Below are 15,000 nucleotides of genomic sequence, written 5' to 3' on the forward strand. Positions count from 1 at the left end.
ACAATGAGAGACATGTTTACACGCACATAGAAATTGATAAGCACTTGTTCGTTTTGCGTGTCAAAACAAGATGCTGTTCCACATTTGGTGGTTGTGGGTGAAGTCTGCGTGTTCACTGCATGCACACTGCAGGTGTGAGTTGTTGTCAAAAGGAGTGAGTCAGTTAAATATGTGTTCTTCACAACCAAATGCAGTTGTACAGAAGCCATGCACGTTCCAGTGTGCCGTTCATAACAGAACATCATGGATGGATGCTGCAGAGGGTCTAAATCCAGCATGATACTCAAAGCACATTCTGTTGTGTTTTCGCCTGCCCATTCCCAGAGGAAAAACTATTTGATTGATTCATCTGATTGACTGACAATTAAATGCATGAATTGTAAATATTTACCCGCTCTTGAAGCGACAGAATCAAAGCAAGATTAAACGCAAAATCACTTAGTTGCAAGAGTCTATTTGAATTTTGCTTTGTTGCTCTGTTCTTTTATTATACTTTGAAAAAAATGTATTTATCTGTTGTCTCTGTTTGTTGAATAGTAAATTGTGTGCTGATTGTTTCTTGCAGTCTACAACAGCAAATCAATAATGCTCCCCATAGGGTGGGAGTGTGTGTGTGTGTGTGTGTGTGTGTGTGTGTGTGTGTGTGTGTGTGTTTGTGTGTTTGTGTGTGTGTGATATGAATGCTTTGACCTCATCTCCCCACAGCATGCTCAGCTCCACATCGATTCAATATTTAATGGCTTCCCAGTGCAGCTAAAATCTACGGTTGAGCTTTTTCTCTGAGCGTGTGTCTGTGTGTCTGTGTGTCTGTCTGTCTGTCTGTCTGTCTGTCTGTCTGTCTGTCTGTGCGTCTATGAATGCGGATGCAGTGAAGTATGTAACATAGTATACAAATCCAGTAATGAGAGCAATCTTTCCAATTACATTTTCATTCAACTATTAATAATTTATCAATCACAGTTTGAGACGGCAAGAAAAGTACTTGTCACCCATTTCACCTAAACATGCATGCCTCTCTCTCTCTCTCTCTCTCTCTCTCTCTCTGTCTCTCCCTCCTCCTCCTCCTCCTCCTCCTCCTCCTCCTCCTCCTCCTTTTTGTCAGTCAGGCTCTTTGTCAGTGTGCACAACAACTGCTCTCTTATTGACAAAAGAACCAATCATATTTGACACCAAAATTGCCAGTCCATGTGGTTCTACTGTATTTGGGCCTGGAGCAAACAATTGGAACAGACAGCTATGTCAATTTCCTAATCAGTCCAAAGACGTATGCTTTTATTCCCTGACATCTTGTCACAGCTTCAGAAAAGACAGCCACTTAATCCTACTTCCTTTCATTACAATACACAGCTGACAGTTTGAAGGGTCATAATGTGTTATTATTATGTATCATCAATAATAAGTTATTCAGAGGCACTGCTGAATAACTCAGTGAATTAAATAAGAAGCCCCTGAACAAACATAAATATTCAACACTTTACAGCAAGATACATCATGAAGACAGAAAACAGGGGAAAGAACAAAGAAAAATTAACTTTAAGGCAGAAAATAAGGACTTTGAATTATTGTTTCATACAAAGCAGAAGATAACTAGGTACTCAAACCGAGCCAAGATTCATTGTTTCGCTGTTGCTGGGGCCATCAATCATAAAGTAGAAGAATTTCAAAGAAAAGGTTAAGAAGAGGAATACTCCCTGGGAACCAAAAAAGTAAAAGGACTACAATCTTGAGCGATTTGAGACTTGAGATTTGAGGGTAGAGACTCCTTGTTTACTGCTGTTCACATTTTAAAGAAAGATCTTAAGGATGTCTACTTCAAGTCTTAGTTGTTTTATGTTCAGGTACCTTGGTGATATAGTGACGATTAAACAACTTTATGTAGAGACCACCCCTAAATTCATTATCAGCACCTACAAAATTGGCACTCCTGTGGTACAGAGATTAGAGAAGAAGCTGAAAGACTTTTACTCAAGCTTTGAACTAATCAAAAGAGACCCAGACAAAGGCCCACACACCTAAACCTACTGCCTCAGTAATGTATTTTCCTCCACTGTGGTAGACTGTGCCACACACACTTCAAGGAACCCTGCTTCGGTGTAACATGTCTGCCTCTGTCCAAGGTGAAAATCACAGAACTGAGAGATTAAGCTGTGTAAGTGTGACGGATTCAAAAGAAGAAATGAAACTCCCAACAATAGCACATAAAACCAGGAGGGATCAGCTGTATGACATGGAAAAGGAATCACAGTCACATCCTTAAATGTGAAATTTCTGAAATAAAATTGGATTTCCAACAAAAAGAACACTATGTGAATACCCTCTGACAACGACTCCTCTCTGTGCCTTACGTGGCTGTTATGGAACAGAAAGCTTTTCCGACTCAACTCACAGCCTCCAAGCCAACATGTTGCCAAATATTCACATTGTGCACCACCTTATTATATCCAGCAGCAATCCATACGATCTTGTAAACATGTATAGAAGAGGAGTTAGGATGTTGACCATAACCCTGACAGGGCGTTCACACTGTGAGCGACTTGGCTGATGGATCTCTCTATTGACACAGTGTGAGAGGCTGTGGGCAGTGCCAGAGGCTTTAATTGCATCTATACAGTGGTCTGCAGCTACAAAGTTGTGAACTGGCAAATTATGTATATTTTGCTGCTCTGGTATTGCCTGTCATAACATTGCGTTGTTGTAATGTAACATACCTAGCTGGCACGGACTAATTAGGTGGCATTAATTGAAAATAAACAGAAAAAACACAATAAAAGTACTTTGAAGCTTACCATCGACCTCAGCAATGGATGCAACCATTCTCCAAGCATCGTTTTTGTTTATGCCTATAGTCTGGTGAAAGTTGTAGAGAACTGAGAAGCTTTGAATGCCTGTTATTAACTTCTTCCCGCTGTGCACTTGCCAGGCGAAACTATTGTTCATGTAACAAAATTACATTGGTAGGGGAACAAGGAAGCACGCAAATCTGCTGTTGACGATCGCGAATTCTCGGCCCTGGTAGCTTGGCTCTATAGGGAATGAATGGACTTCCAGTGACTTTTTTTTTTTTTTTATGCGTTTTTGGATAGTCACAGTAGAGAGAGACAGGAAAGACAGGGCAGAGAGAGAGGGGATGACATGCAGCAAAGGGCATGGGCCGGATCCAAACCCGTGCCGCTGCGATTAGGACTTAGCTTTAATGGTACTCGCTCTACCGGTTGAGCCACCGGGGCGCCCCTTCCTGCAACTTGTTGATCGAGTTGCTGGCAGTCTGAATGCATGCTGAGCGAGGCAAAATGAAGCGGAGACGCTTGCACCCATCACCCCTGAGGCAGAGATCCTCCAACTGAGCAACACACGCGGCCCCAGCTGGGAGAGGAGCCGCTGTTGCTGCCACCTTAGTCTGGCGCCAGCTGGCTCAGACAGTTACCGAGGGAATCCCACTTAACCCTGTTCAGTGCAGCCGGGCTATCCAATACCCAGTGGAACCGCCTAATAGCTTGCAGCAAGGTCACATGATGGGACGACCTCTGGGAAAAGCCATGTGGGCCTCGGGCCTGTGACAGATGAATCAGAGTCGTCTGCCACTGGTGAGCTGAGAGAGACCTAGTATATGCTGGGCCTACTTTCCTTCCACCTCACCGGTTCTTACAGCATCCCTCTGCACAAATTATGCTGATGGGACAGCAGGCTTCACCCCACTCCAGAACCCATCTCTTTAAACGACTGGCCAAGTAGAACCTTTTACCTTCAAATGTTCAATTTGGTCTTTACCCACCTACAGAATTGTATACATTTATGATTATCCGCTGTTGAAGATGTTGACCGATCGGAAACCAGTGTAGAGAAATTGTGAAATGGCTGATCTTTGCACTTGCTCCAAGACGCTATGTACTGTACTGAAAAATTAAAGTAGGAAAAAGAGAAAAAGTAATCGAACTGAGGCTCATGAAGGCTTAACTTTTTCTGAGAGGCTGTTTGCTTGCGGTGTGTGTGTGTGTGTGTGTGTGTGTGTGTGTGTGTGTACCTCCGTGCATGATTGTGCACCTGCTCAGAGCCAAAGTAAAATCAGATTAAAATCTTCAATCACTGCACCATAAAGCGGAGGGTATGCATTTAGACTCTGATAAATTGTAGAGTTTTCTGGCTTGTCCTGAAGTTACTCATGGGCCACGCTCACTTCCTCCCCTTTTCTCCTCTATCTTTACCTCTCTGATCCTTTTTCTCTTCTTCTTCTTCTTGCAAACTCTGTCTATTTACCTCTCTCTCTCTCTCCCTCTCTCCATCTGTATCTCCCTCCCTCTTTTGTTTGTTCTGAAGAGGACTGGAAGTTGTCTTTAAGGCCGTAAAATTGGTGTTTGTGTGTCTCTGTCAGCAGATTGAGAGTCACCCACTGGACCCACAGTATCAGAACAAATCAGACTGAGATATGGGATTGTGCTTGTGTGTGTGTGTGTGTGTGTGTGTGTTATGTGTGTGTGTTGTGTGTGCGTACATGCATGCTTGTGTGTGTGTGTGTGTGTGTTTGTGTGTGTGCACGTGTGTATGTGTGTGTGTGTGTGTGTATTTCTTTTTAAAATGTACTATATCAGTTTGAGCTATAGCTCTGTGGATAATTGGTTTGGTGAAATAGTGCTGAGTGTCTGTGGCTCTGGTGGCCTTCTCTCTCTCTCTCTCTCTCTCTCTCTCTCTCTCTCTCTCTCTCTCTCTCTCTCCCTCTCCCTCTCTCTCTGTTTGTGTTAGGGTACTGCTGCAGTGTTTTATAGATAAACCAATATCTGCGCTTCCAGCCTTTGCTCTCTATTTCAGAGTAGTGCTCCACAAGGAGTTTACAATAAAGACCTCTTCTCTTCTCTTCTCTTCTCTTCTCTTCTCTTCTCTTCTCTTCTCTTCTCTTCTCCTTCTTCTTCTTCTTCTTCTTCTTCTTCTTCTCTTAATTAACACTTTGTCCAGAGTTTATGTATGCCCAGTATAAGTAGCCTAAAGATTGGAGGTAGAGATTGCACTGATATGGGCAGAGATCTAATGAAAAGGCATTAATTAAAAGAAAAAAAAAAGTACCAGTTCTTAGACACTTCATGCACATACGGTATGTATTTTGATCTTTCATGCTTGTTCACATACTTTTGATATCTGTAACACTACTGGACACGTCATTTTAGCCGAAATAACTAAATAAAATATACAGAAGAGCCAAAAGACTCTCTGGCTCTCTAGGATGATCAGCTCAAATTGAGCTGATCAGAGGTTTGATTAGCCAGTGCAGCCTACATGTGAGAGTAAGCGGAGCTGTTCAACAAATCCTGATATCACACTTGAGCTCCTGGGAAACAGCATATCAACCATTCCCTATAATGAGATCCTTGGTTAGGCCTTGTTTCAAAGACGTAATCTATAGGAGCGTGGCTAGAGATATGAATCACTCCCTCACTGAGCATGTGAAGATTCCTTGTTGATTCATTCAATGGGAAAGGCAGGCAAAATCAGTTAAGTGGATGAAATGTTTCTGATCCCTTTTTGAAACCTGATGAAGTCACTGGTAACAATAAAGAGCCTGTGAGATATTGACATCTTATGGGTGTGGCGGGGTGGTCAGACAGGACACGATGACTCATGGCCCAAGTGCACTGGAAGTACTCACTGACGTACAATCCTAATTTGACTTACATGACGCACTGCAAGCATGAGGCTTGACCCGTCAGCAGCACTGGCACCTGTGTTTCACCACTGGGATGGGTAACATTACAATATATATATTTTGTGACATATAAGATGGTCCCAGGCCTGCTCCATCCATGTCTCTACTAAGCAGACAGGTTAGGCAAAAATCCATTTTCGGTCCCCTGTTGAGGCGCAAATCACGTTTGGAGCAGATGTGTTAAGGTGTTTTGACATTTCACCAAGTCAAGTCAGAAGTCGAGTCAGTTTTATTTGTATAACCCTTATTCACAGTTACAGTCTCAAAGGGCTTCACGACGCCCACATTATGAAAACAATAAATGGAAATGACATCCAACCTTAGACCCCCAGTGAGAAGAAGGAAAAACTCCCACAGAAACCTCATCAGGGTGGATGGAAGAAACCGTGGGAAGGGCCTGCTAGCACGGTCAGGCATGCAGAGAGTGTCAAGGGTGGGCAGACAAAGATTAAATGTTGACAACAAAATGGAACATAAACAAAGTACACAGAATAAACACAGTAAGAATGCTGGGGTGAAATGGCATAAACAGCAGCTCGGTCATGTGACTCTTTTTAGTGAGGGGTGGGCCAATGAGAGCAATGGGCAAGTTCGAAAATATGCGAGTCTGACACTTCCACTGCTTTTGTCCCATGAGTCCTGCTTGCTCCCTGCAGGGTTTCTCTCCTTGTAACCTGTTCACTTGGCTCAGCCCTCCACTTCCATCATGAACTATTTGTTCAATTTCCTCCACAGACTTCCTCTGCAAACTGAAGATGCGTAAAATCATATTAGACTGATGATGACTCATTCTTTTATTGTTTGTGTGTGTGTGTGTGTGTGTGTGTGTGTGTGTGTGTGTGTGTAGGTGCTCCCTCGCCAGACGTGCGGCCTCTTCACTCACACCATCTACTATAAGGAATACCCCGGAGGACCCAAAGAGCTGGACAAAAGCATCCGAGGGGGAGAGCTGTTCCTCACGGTGCTGCTCAACCCGGTGAGTCAGAGGGAGACGCATGCACACAAGCACATATCAGCACACACACGACCGATCACACACTCTTACACTCCGCTCAGACTCAAGACAGAGACAGACAGAGAGTACTGTCGCTTTTTATTTGTGTTTTTAGCACCTAAAAGACACTACCAGCCGGGGCTCTTCTCTCTCTGTAAAGCTAAGTTCCTCTCTCCCTCTCTGGCTTTTATTCTTTTTCTTCCTCTCTTTGTGTGTGTGTCTCTCTCGCTCTCTGTCAGGGGCTGCTTCTCACTGTGGAGCCGTGTTCATCTCCTCACTTTAAATTAGGTCTCACCACAGGGGGGCTGCTGTCACACACACACACACGCACGCACGCACGAACACAGACGAGCGCGCACACACACACGCACACGCACACACACACGCACACGCACACGCACACACACACGCACACGCACACGCACACGCACACACACACACACACACACACGTCCTCCCGCCCTCGCTACCCCTGCTGTGTATGTCAGCTTGACTCGATTTTGCTTTGAATTAAGAAACAGAATTAGGTTTTGGTGGCAGTTCCTTTAAAATGCAACGTACACGCATGCATGCTCACATGCACATGCGCACGCACACACACACACACACACACGTATAGATATAGAAATACATCGAAATTATCCCCAGCTAATCTCTCTCGCTCTCTCTCTCTCTCTCTCTCTCTCTCTCTCTCTCTCTCTCACTCACACACACACACACACACACACACAGAAACAGACATGCACAGACATGCTCATAGACCAGCAGTAGGTTCTATTGAAGTGTCAGGTGGGGGAGTGCCGTACTAGAGGAGCTGTCAGAACTCAGTGAACATCACAGAGTCAACTGCAGCTTCACACCACGACACAATCTACCTCTTTCTTCTCCCTCTGTACCTCTTTATCTCTTTTGTTCACATTTCTTTCTTTTTTCTTTTTCTTTCCTCCTTTCTTTCTGTCTACCTATCTGTCTCCATCTGTCAGTCTACCAGCCTATCTGTCTTCCTTTCTTCTACTCTCTACACATTTTCTTTGACTTGGTTTAAAATAACAAATAATAACAGAAACATACACTGAATGTATAAAATATTAGGGACAACTAATCTGATGTTCCGATTCGGGTGAATTTTGAGGTGTCGGTATTGACTACAGGTCGCTCGATGCTCAACGTCCGATCCATTTACACATGTATTTATTCAATTCTCCCCTCTGGTCCATTTATGCAAATTGACGTAAAAAGTGTTTACCATAAACAAGCATCGTCCACCACTTACGGCAGTCCACCATTTCAAAGCAGCTGGCAGGAGTCATGTCTGCAGTCGGGAATTACTTTAAACCAGAGGGCGAAAGCAGTCAAACAGCTAATTGTACTGTTTGCAATGCAGCAGCAGAGCTAATTGCAGTAGGCCTACTATTAATTTAATTGGGTACTTGAAGAAACGCCATCCGTAGCAAAAGGAATTCTCACATAGGAGCTCACAAGAAGTCCAGATGCACTGTAAAAAATAGATAAATTTCCCCACAACAGATGGAAAGGTGATGGAAAATGTGGGCTTTGGCCATTTAATGGAGCATTTGGAGCGACTCGGGCTCTGCAAGGTATGTGAACACTTGATTGCTTGAAAGATGCGACCGCCATTAGTTTCACTACAGTCATTTGGAGTGGATGTCTAACCATGTCACTGCTGGGTTTGACCGCACACTGGATTGACTTGAGCTTCACTTTACAAAATTTGGTTCTGAAAATTTGAAAAGCATTGGATTGCTACAAAATGTAATTTTGTGGAAACAAAACAACTGGATGGGAAGGTGGGAACATCCCTATATCCTTGTTAAATCTACACCAGTCACAAAAGAGGAGAGATAGGTAAAGTACACAAGCTAGAGAAGGATCTTTAAGCTTTGAGACAGTTGAGATTTGGATTGCAACTCTATCAGGAAGATGTTGCTCATATTTTTTCTTCTACATTTTAGCTGTTGCCCTGTGAAAGCCATGTACTGTAACTGAAATATCGGTGATTTTCATGTTTTCACTTCAGTTGAAGGGTTACATGCTCCACAGAGGCTTGAGAAAATTCTCTGACCTCCTGGGCTTATGAAACCAAATCCACAGGATAAACTCAAAAATGCATCGTAATCAAGCTAAAACAAGGCTGTTTTTCTTAGTTTCTGAAAAGGTGACATCTCGGAGATTCAGGGTTTTCAAATTTTTGCTGTTCTCAACACTCAGTGTCAGATTGCGAGCTCTTTCCCAGGAACATTTCTAAACAAAGAGAAGACAAAGAAAAGAGCGCCACCTACAGAAACGGCATCAATCGAAGAAAAAAGACGTCACAGTCCTGGTAACAGCAACAATGCGAGTGCTGTTTGATTGTGAAGTGATCTCTGGGAGGACCAGTACAAAAACATCACAGTAATGAGCGCTTGGCAGCGATGATGTCGCCAACATCAAAAAATGACAATCTCATAGCGTATTACTTTAAAGACATTTTCAGACTGCAGAAGGTGAGACTCAGAACTGTATTCTCAGATGAGTTTTCACTTCATCAGGATCTATTTCTGATGATCGTTGCCAAAAAAATTATACCTCACATGTTCTGCCCAGTTAAAACACCTCCAACAATTTTCAACCTATCACCTTGTCATTGTGCTATTCTTGCTGTGAATTTGCTGTGTGTTCTCGAGGTGATGATTGGTGCCAGAATACGTTTGTATAGATAATGTGTGTTTGTATGTGTGAGGGTGTGTGTATGTGTGTGTGTGAGGATGTAGGTGTTTTATGTTTGTAGCTGTTTCAGCTGATAGTTGTTCAAAGGGATAAAAAGAGTTTTTAACTCTAACTCTAAATGAATGTTACAAATTAAATTTTTGCATTTTGCAACACATTACCAGTGATGTGTTCTATAATCAAAACAAGCTTTCAGAATGACGAGAGATGCGTACACACACACACACACACACACACACACACACACACACACACACACACACACACACACACACGCACACACACACACACATTACATAAGGGCTGGAAAATCTCTCAGAGCCCAGAAACAGACAGAGGCTAATTGCATTTTTTTCTCCATTTCCCCCATCTTTTGTCCTCTTCTCTCACTTCTTCCCTTTCTTAATCAGTGTAATAAGAGACGAGGCTCTCCTCTTGTTATATCTCTTAATGAGGAGACTTATCAAACACAAAAGCAATTTAAACACTGGATTGGAGCTATCTGCCATGAAGTGTGCTCTCTGTCTCTCTTTCTCACACACACACACACACACACACACACACACACACGCCGGCATACACACTTGTTTTAATCTTTTACTTGCAAAGTAGAGAATATTTCCTAACTGATATGTTTCCATCTGCAGATACAAAGCCTTTCATTAGTGTGTAATCAATAGTGTTCTGTGGCTGATTGCTGAATTCCCCGGGGGTTTCCCATTGTTTGATGGTCGGAGCGTTGGTAACATTGTCACTTCCCATCCAATGACTTTAAATCACATTTGGCCTGTGGTGCCACAGTTTACCATTAACAACTACCCACATATTGGATGTGACTTTGTGTGTGTGTGTGTGTGTGTGTGTGTGTGTGTGCGGGTGTGTGTATACTGATACTTTTGTATCATTCCAGGCTGCATCAGCGATCATTGAACTCTCCATCTGACAAAGGCTCGACAATCGATTGGACGACCTAGACTCTGCAAACAGCCAATAGGGCACCAGTGATTCCCCAGCAAATGACCAGAGAGAGGGAGAGAGAAAGAGAGTGTGAGAGAGAGAGAAAGAAAGAGAGAGAGTGAGAGAGAGAGAGAGAGAGAGAGAGAGAGAGATGCGGACAGGGTGAGAGGGTGGCAGACAGATTGAGATTTAATTTTCAGGTCACGGCATCTTGTGTCACTTGAGAATCCAGACACATACAGAGGAAGTGATGCACATACAGACAGACACACACACACACACACACACACACAAAAACACGCACACAAGTGCACAAGAGTGTTTGTGTGTGTTAGCGTGTGTGTATGTGTGCATAAATGTGTGTCTAGCTGACATAAGCAGAGCTGTAGACATATATCAGTGCTGACATTTAGCGCTTAGCTCTGCCACCAAGCTTATTAGCCAAAGACCAAATATCAGCACAATCTCCCTCCCTTCTAGCCTTCTGTCTTACCCTGTTTTCCACCCTCACACCATCACCCTCCCTTCCTCTCTCTCTCGCTCTCTCTCTCTCTCCCTCTAATTCTCCACCCAAAGTTTATAACAAATACAAGCTAAACAGTTCTCATCCATAATGTTTGCTGGGCCATTTTTTTCTCTATCAAAAATTTTACTTTCCCCTTCTCTCAATTGCAGAATACATTGCAGAATGTGACTGTGTATTTGTGTGTGTGTCTGTGTGTGTGTGTGTGTGTGTGTGTGTGTGTGTGTGTGTGTGTGTGCGCGTTTGTCTGCTTACACATGATGTGACTCTCTCCACACTTCTTTTTGTTTCATTTCCACTCCTTCCTCCTTTCCTCTCTCTGGAGTCCTGCTGATTTCTAATGAAGGCTGTGCCAGCTCATCAACACATACAGACACACACACACACCACACACAAAACCCCAATAAACGACAATCGAAGGAGGAGGAGAAATTAGAGAGTGGGGGTAAAGCGATGAAAGACAGCACAATGGAAGGGGAGAGAGGCCAGTAGCCATTGACTAGAGCAGGCAGAATAAATTGAACTGACATCATTTGCTGTATTGATGTTCAGCTTTCAATTATCCGCTGGTGAGAGACGGAGATGGACAGAGAGAGAGAGAGAGAGAGCAAGAAGGGGAGAGAGGGCGGTGATGACGAAAACAAGATGGGTGGGGTGGGTGTTGGGTGGGGGTCGGGTGGGGGTGGGGGTGGGGGTCTGTTTAGTAGCACCAACAATTCAATCAGAGAGAAATGTATCTGGAACTAAGTGGTCTGTAATGGGAAGCAGGCTGCCTCTGCCACACATGGAGGGAGAGAGGGAAGGGAAAGAGGCGGAAGGAGGGAGAGAGGGTGTAGCAGCGAGTGGTAAAGAGGGCATAGATAGATAGATACATAGATAGATAGATAGAATAAAGAATCCATCCTAAACCAAAGGCAAGTCAATCAAATATGAACTGCATAAACTACCGCATGTCTTCAGATAACCAATCATGTTCGAGGGGATTGGAACATGTTACAAACCAGAATACATGACTGGCATTCTGTTAATCTCACATGACATGGTGTGTGTGTGTGTGTGTGTGTGTGTGTGTGTGTGTGTGCGTGTGTGTGTGTGTGTGTGTGCGCATGTGCGGGCGCATGGACTTTGAAGAACATCGCTCCACGTTGGACTGACATGCTTCATCAGAGCATCTAGGTCAGCGTGAGATTGGAGGGGGAGAAAATGAACTGACTTTTCGGAGCAGATGAGAGAGTGAGGGAGAGAGCAAGACATTAAAGGATGACAGAAGAGGGAGGAAATTCAGCTGTGCCGGAGCAATGAGAGGAAAAGACAAGGGATGAAAATTAAAAGAGGGAGGCTGCTGCGGGGGTTGGGTTATTTCTCTTGTTTTTACACGTCTCCCCCCCCCCCCACATCCAGTACCAGGAATGATTTGAGCCTGGTGTTAATGAAAGTATTCTTTATTAAAGGCACATAGGGGAGACTCAGAGCAATACAACACTCGGGAAATGAGATGAGTCACTAGAAAAAGCTGTGAAAAAGGTTTATGTGGTTCCTTATTTGGAAATCAGTTAATTGACTTCTTCCTTCCTGAGATCCACAATAAGGTTTGTGCTGTGGAGAGAGCTGAGGGCTTACAAGTGTTGTTTTTTTTTTTCAAATTAACCTGCCAAACTGGCGTCTCTGGAAGAAAACAAAACTCTCTCTCTCTCTCGCCCTCTCTGTCTGTTCCTCTATCTGTCTCCCTCTTTCTCTCTGTCTCTCTGTCTTTGTCTCTCCTCTCTCTCTCTCTCATTCTCTGGGCATCAGTGTGTGAGTGTGTATGTATAACCCCAGGATTGAGCCATCAATTACAAACACAAATCGTCTTCCTCCTCTCCTCCCTCTCTTTACCTTGGCAGCCGGCGCTTAAGCCCATGCTACCTAATGAGTGTTTTTCACGTTCAATATCAGTCAGACTCTCTCTCTCTCTCTCTCTCTCTCTCTCTCTCTCTCTCTCATGCACACATACACCTGCACATGCACTGCCCCCCCAACACACACATACACACACACACCAGCACAGACTGTTTGAGCTTTCTGCATGAGTCAGACGTCATAGGGTATTGAGTGGTTTGAAGGGAACATAAATCACTTTTTGATCACCTTGGCTGCTTTCTTTCTCGTTTTCAGAGGAGTCAAAGAATAAAAACAACAAAAAAAACAAAAAAAGACAAAAGCGAGAAATGACTTTGAAATGGTTTCTAGCATATAGTGTGTGTGTGTGTGTGTGTGTATATACAGTATGTGTGTTTGTGTGTTTTCGCCTAACCCTATGTGGCATGCCATAAGAAACACTCCTCACCATTCCTACTGTAAATGGATGTTTTCAGTTTAAAGAAAAAACAGCTTTAAATATTCAATTCTTGCTTTGAAGAGGGAGGTTTTTTTTTTGTTGTTTTTTTTCAAATTCCAAATCAAAGGAGAGGAGGGGCAAGCGTTGAGACTGCTGTGTGTCTCTGTTGTGTTTGGTTGAGTGCTTGGTAATGCCTCAACAGCGGTTCCACATTGTAGCTCTGACATCGACTAGATTGATACGAAGCAGGCGAGGGCGGGGTGCTGCTGGTTCCTTAGAGTGAGCAGCAGATAAGATAGCAGTGGCAGACGCACGCGATTACACTGACACAAACACACACACACACACACACACACACACACACATATAGATAGCTACATAGACACACATACACATGAACAATTACACTGACACACGCACATGCACATGAACGATTACACTCTCTCTCCCTGTTGCTCTCTCCCTCACAAACACACAATTGGTCACACACATGCTCTGTTCCTCTCTCTCTCTCTCTCTCACACACACACACACACACACACACGCACACACGCATTCTCCCCATCAGTATTCGGAGGCGATCAGTATTCCGAGCGGCTTTCCGGGTCGGCCGGACGCTGATCCATCAAACCCTGACACCGTGTCGCTTTGTATCTACGGCAACCTTCAGCGTTAAAGAGGAGCACCGACAGTCTTCTGTCACCAGGAAATTCACTCTGTGTGTGTGTGTGTGTGTGTGAGCACAGACACGTATACACACACACACACACACATATTCACATTCACATAGGCATTCACACAAACATACACACCCACGCATGCGCACACACACGCACACACACACACACACATCCACCAGAAATTCACTCTGTGTGTGTGTGTGTGTGTGTGTGTGTGTGTGAGCACAGACATGTATACACACACCCACACACACACATATTCACACTCACGTAGGCATTCACACAAACATACACACCCACGCATGCGCACACACACACGCACACACACACACACACAGACGAACACACACACACACATCCACCAAATAATTCATATCTTAATGGCTGATGTTAACATTTCAGCCAGACGCTTCAAGTTCCCAAGCTCCCTCCAATCACAAAAGAAGTGTGTGTGTGTGTGTGTGTGTGTGTGTGTGTGTGAGAGAGAGTGTGTGTGTGTGTGTGAGAGAGAGAGTGTGTGTGTGAGTGCGTATGTGCGCATGTGCGTCTGTAGCTGCTATCTTGGCTTGTCTCTTTGATCAGCCTATAAAAGCACTGAGGCGTGGATAGATAGCCTCGACTAACACACTATCACTCCTTCTCTCCCTCTGAGTCTCTTTCCCCCCTCACACACACATACACACACACACACACACACGCACACACACACACACATTCACTATCACGGACACACCGACACACACACCGAAACGCTCCTCTGCGAGTAGTTGCATCTCTCCTATCACCTAGTGGCTATGAGGAGTATTGCGCCGCCTCCTCAGCTTTAGTGGTGAACGCATCAGTTTCAGCACACAAGTCAAAGCGTTTGTTTGTGTTCCTCCTTATTCTTTAAACTGTGTCATTGGAGTCAGGTATAATCGCGTGTAACAAAAAGTGAGCGTGTCCCTTTGCAAAGTGTAAACAAACGCGGATATTTCGTAGCTGCCAGACAGCCGCTCTATTAGCATCTTAATAACCATCACTCACTGAAAAATAATCTGTTTGCTCTCCACTGCAGTCACAACAACAGAAATTAGATTCACTCTGTTATCGCAACAAGGAAACGAGATT

At 44.0% G+C, this 15,000-nt stretch overlaps 1 protein-coding gene across 1 annotated transcript in view; it reads left to right on the forward strand.

Moving 5' to 3' along the window:
- The window catches only part of ndst3 (N-deacetylase/N-sulfotransferase (heparan glucosaminyl) 3), a 39,057-nt gene that overhangs the window by 15,241 nt on the left and 8,816 nt on the right, over nucleotides 1-15,000 (forward strand). Inside the window, 1 exon segment of the mRNA XM_071533891.1 lies at nucleotides 6,540-6,668. Within this exon segment, the coding sequence (XP_071389992.1) occupies nucleotides 6,540-6,668 (129 nt within the window).

The sequence above is a fragment of the Centroberyx affinis genome, unplaced genomic scaffold (assembly GCF_046629955.1).
Source record: "Centroberyx affinis isolate AG114_WGS23_722 - 3 ecotype Tasmania unplaced genomic scaffold, CSIRO-AGI_Caff_v1 ptg002453l_1, whole genome shotgun sequence".
NCBI classification, from domain to species: Eukaryota; Metazoa; Chordata; class Actinopteri; order Beryciformes; family Berycidae; genus Centroberyx; species Centroberyx affinis.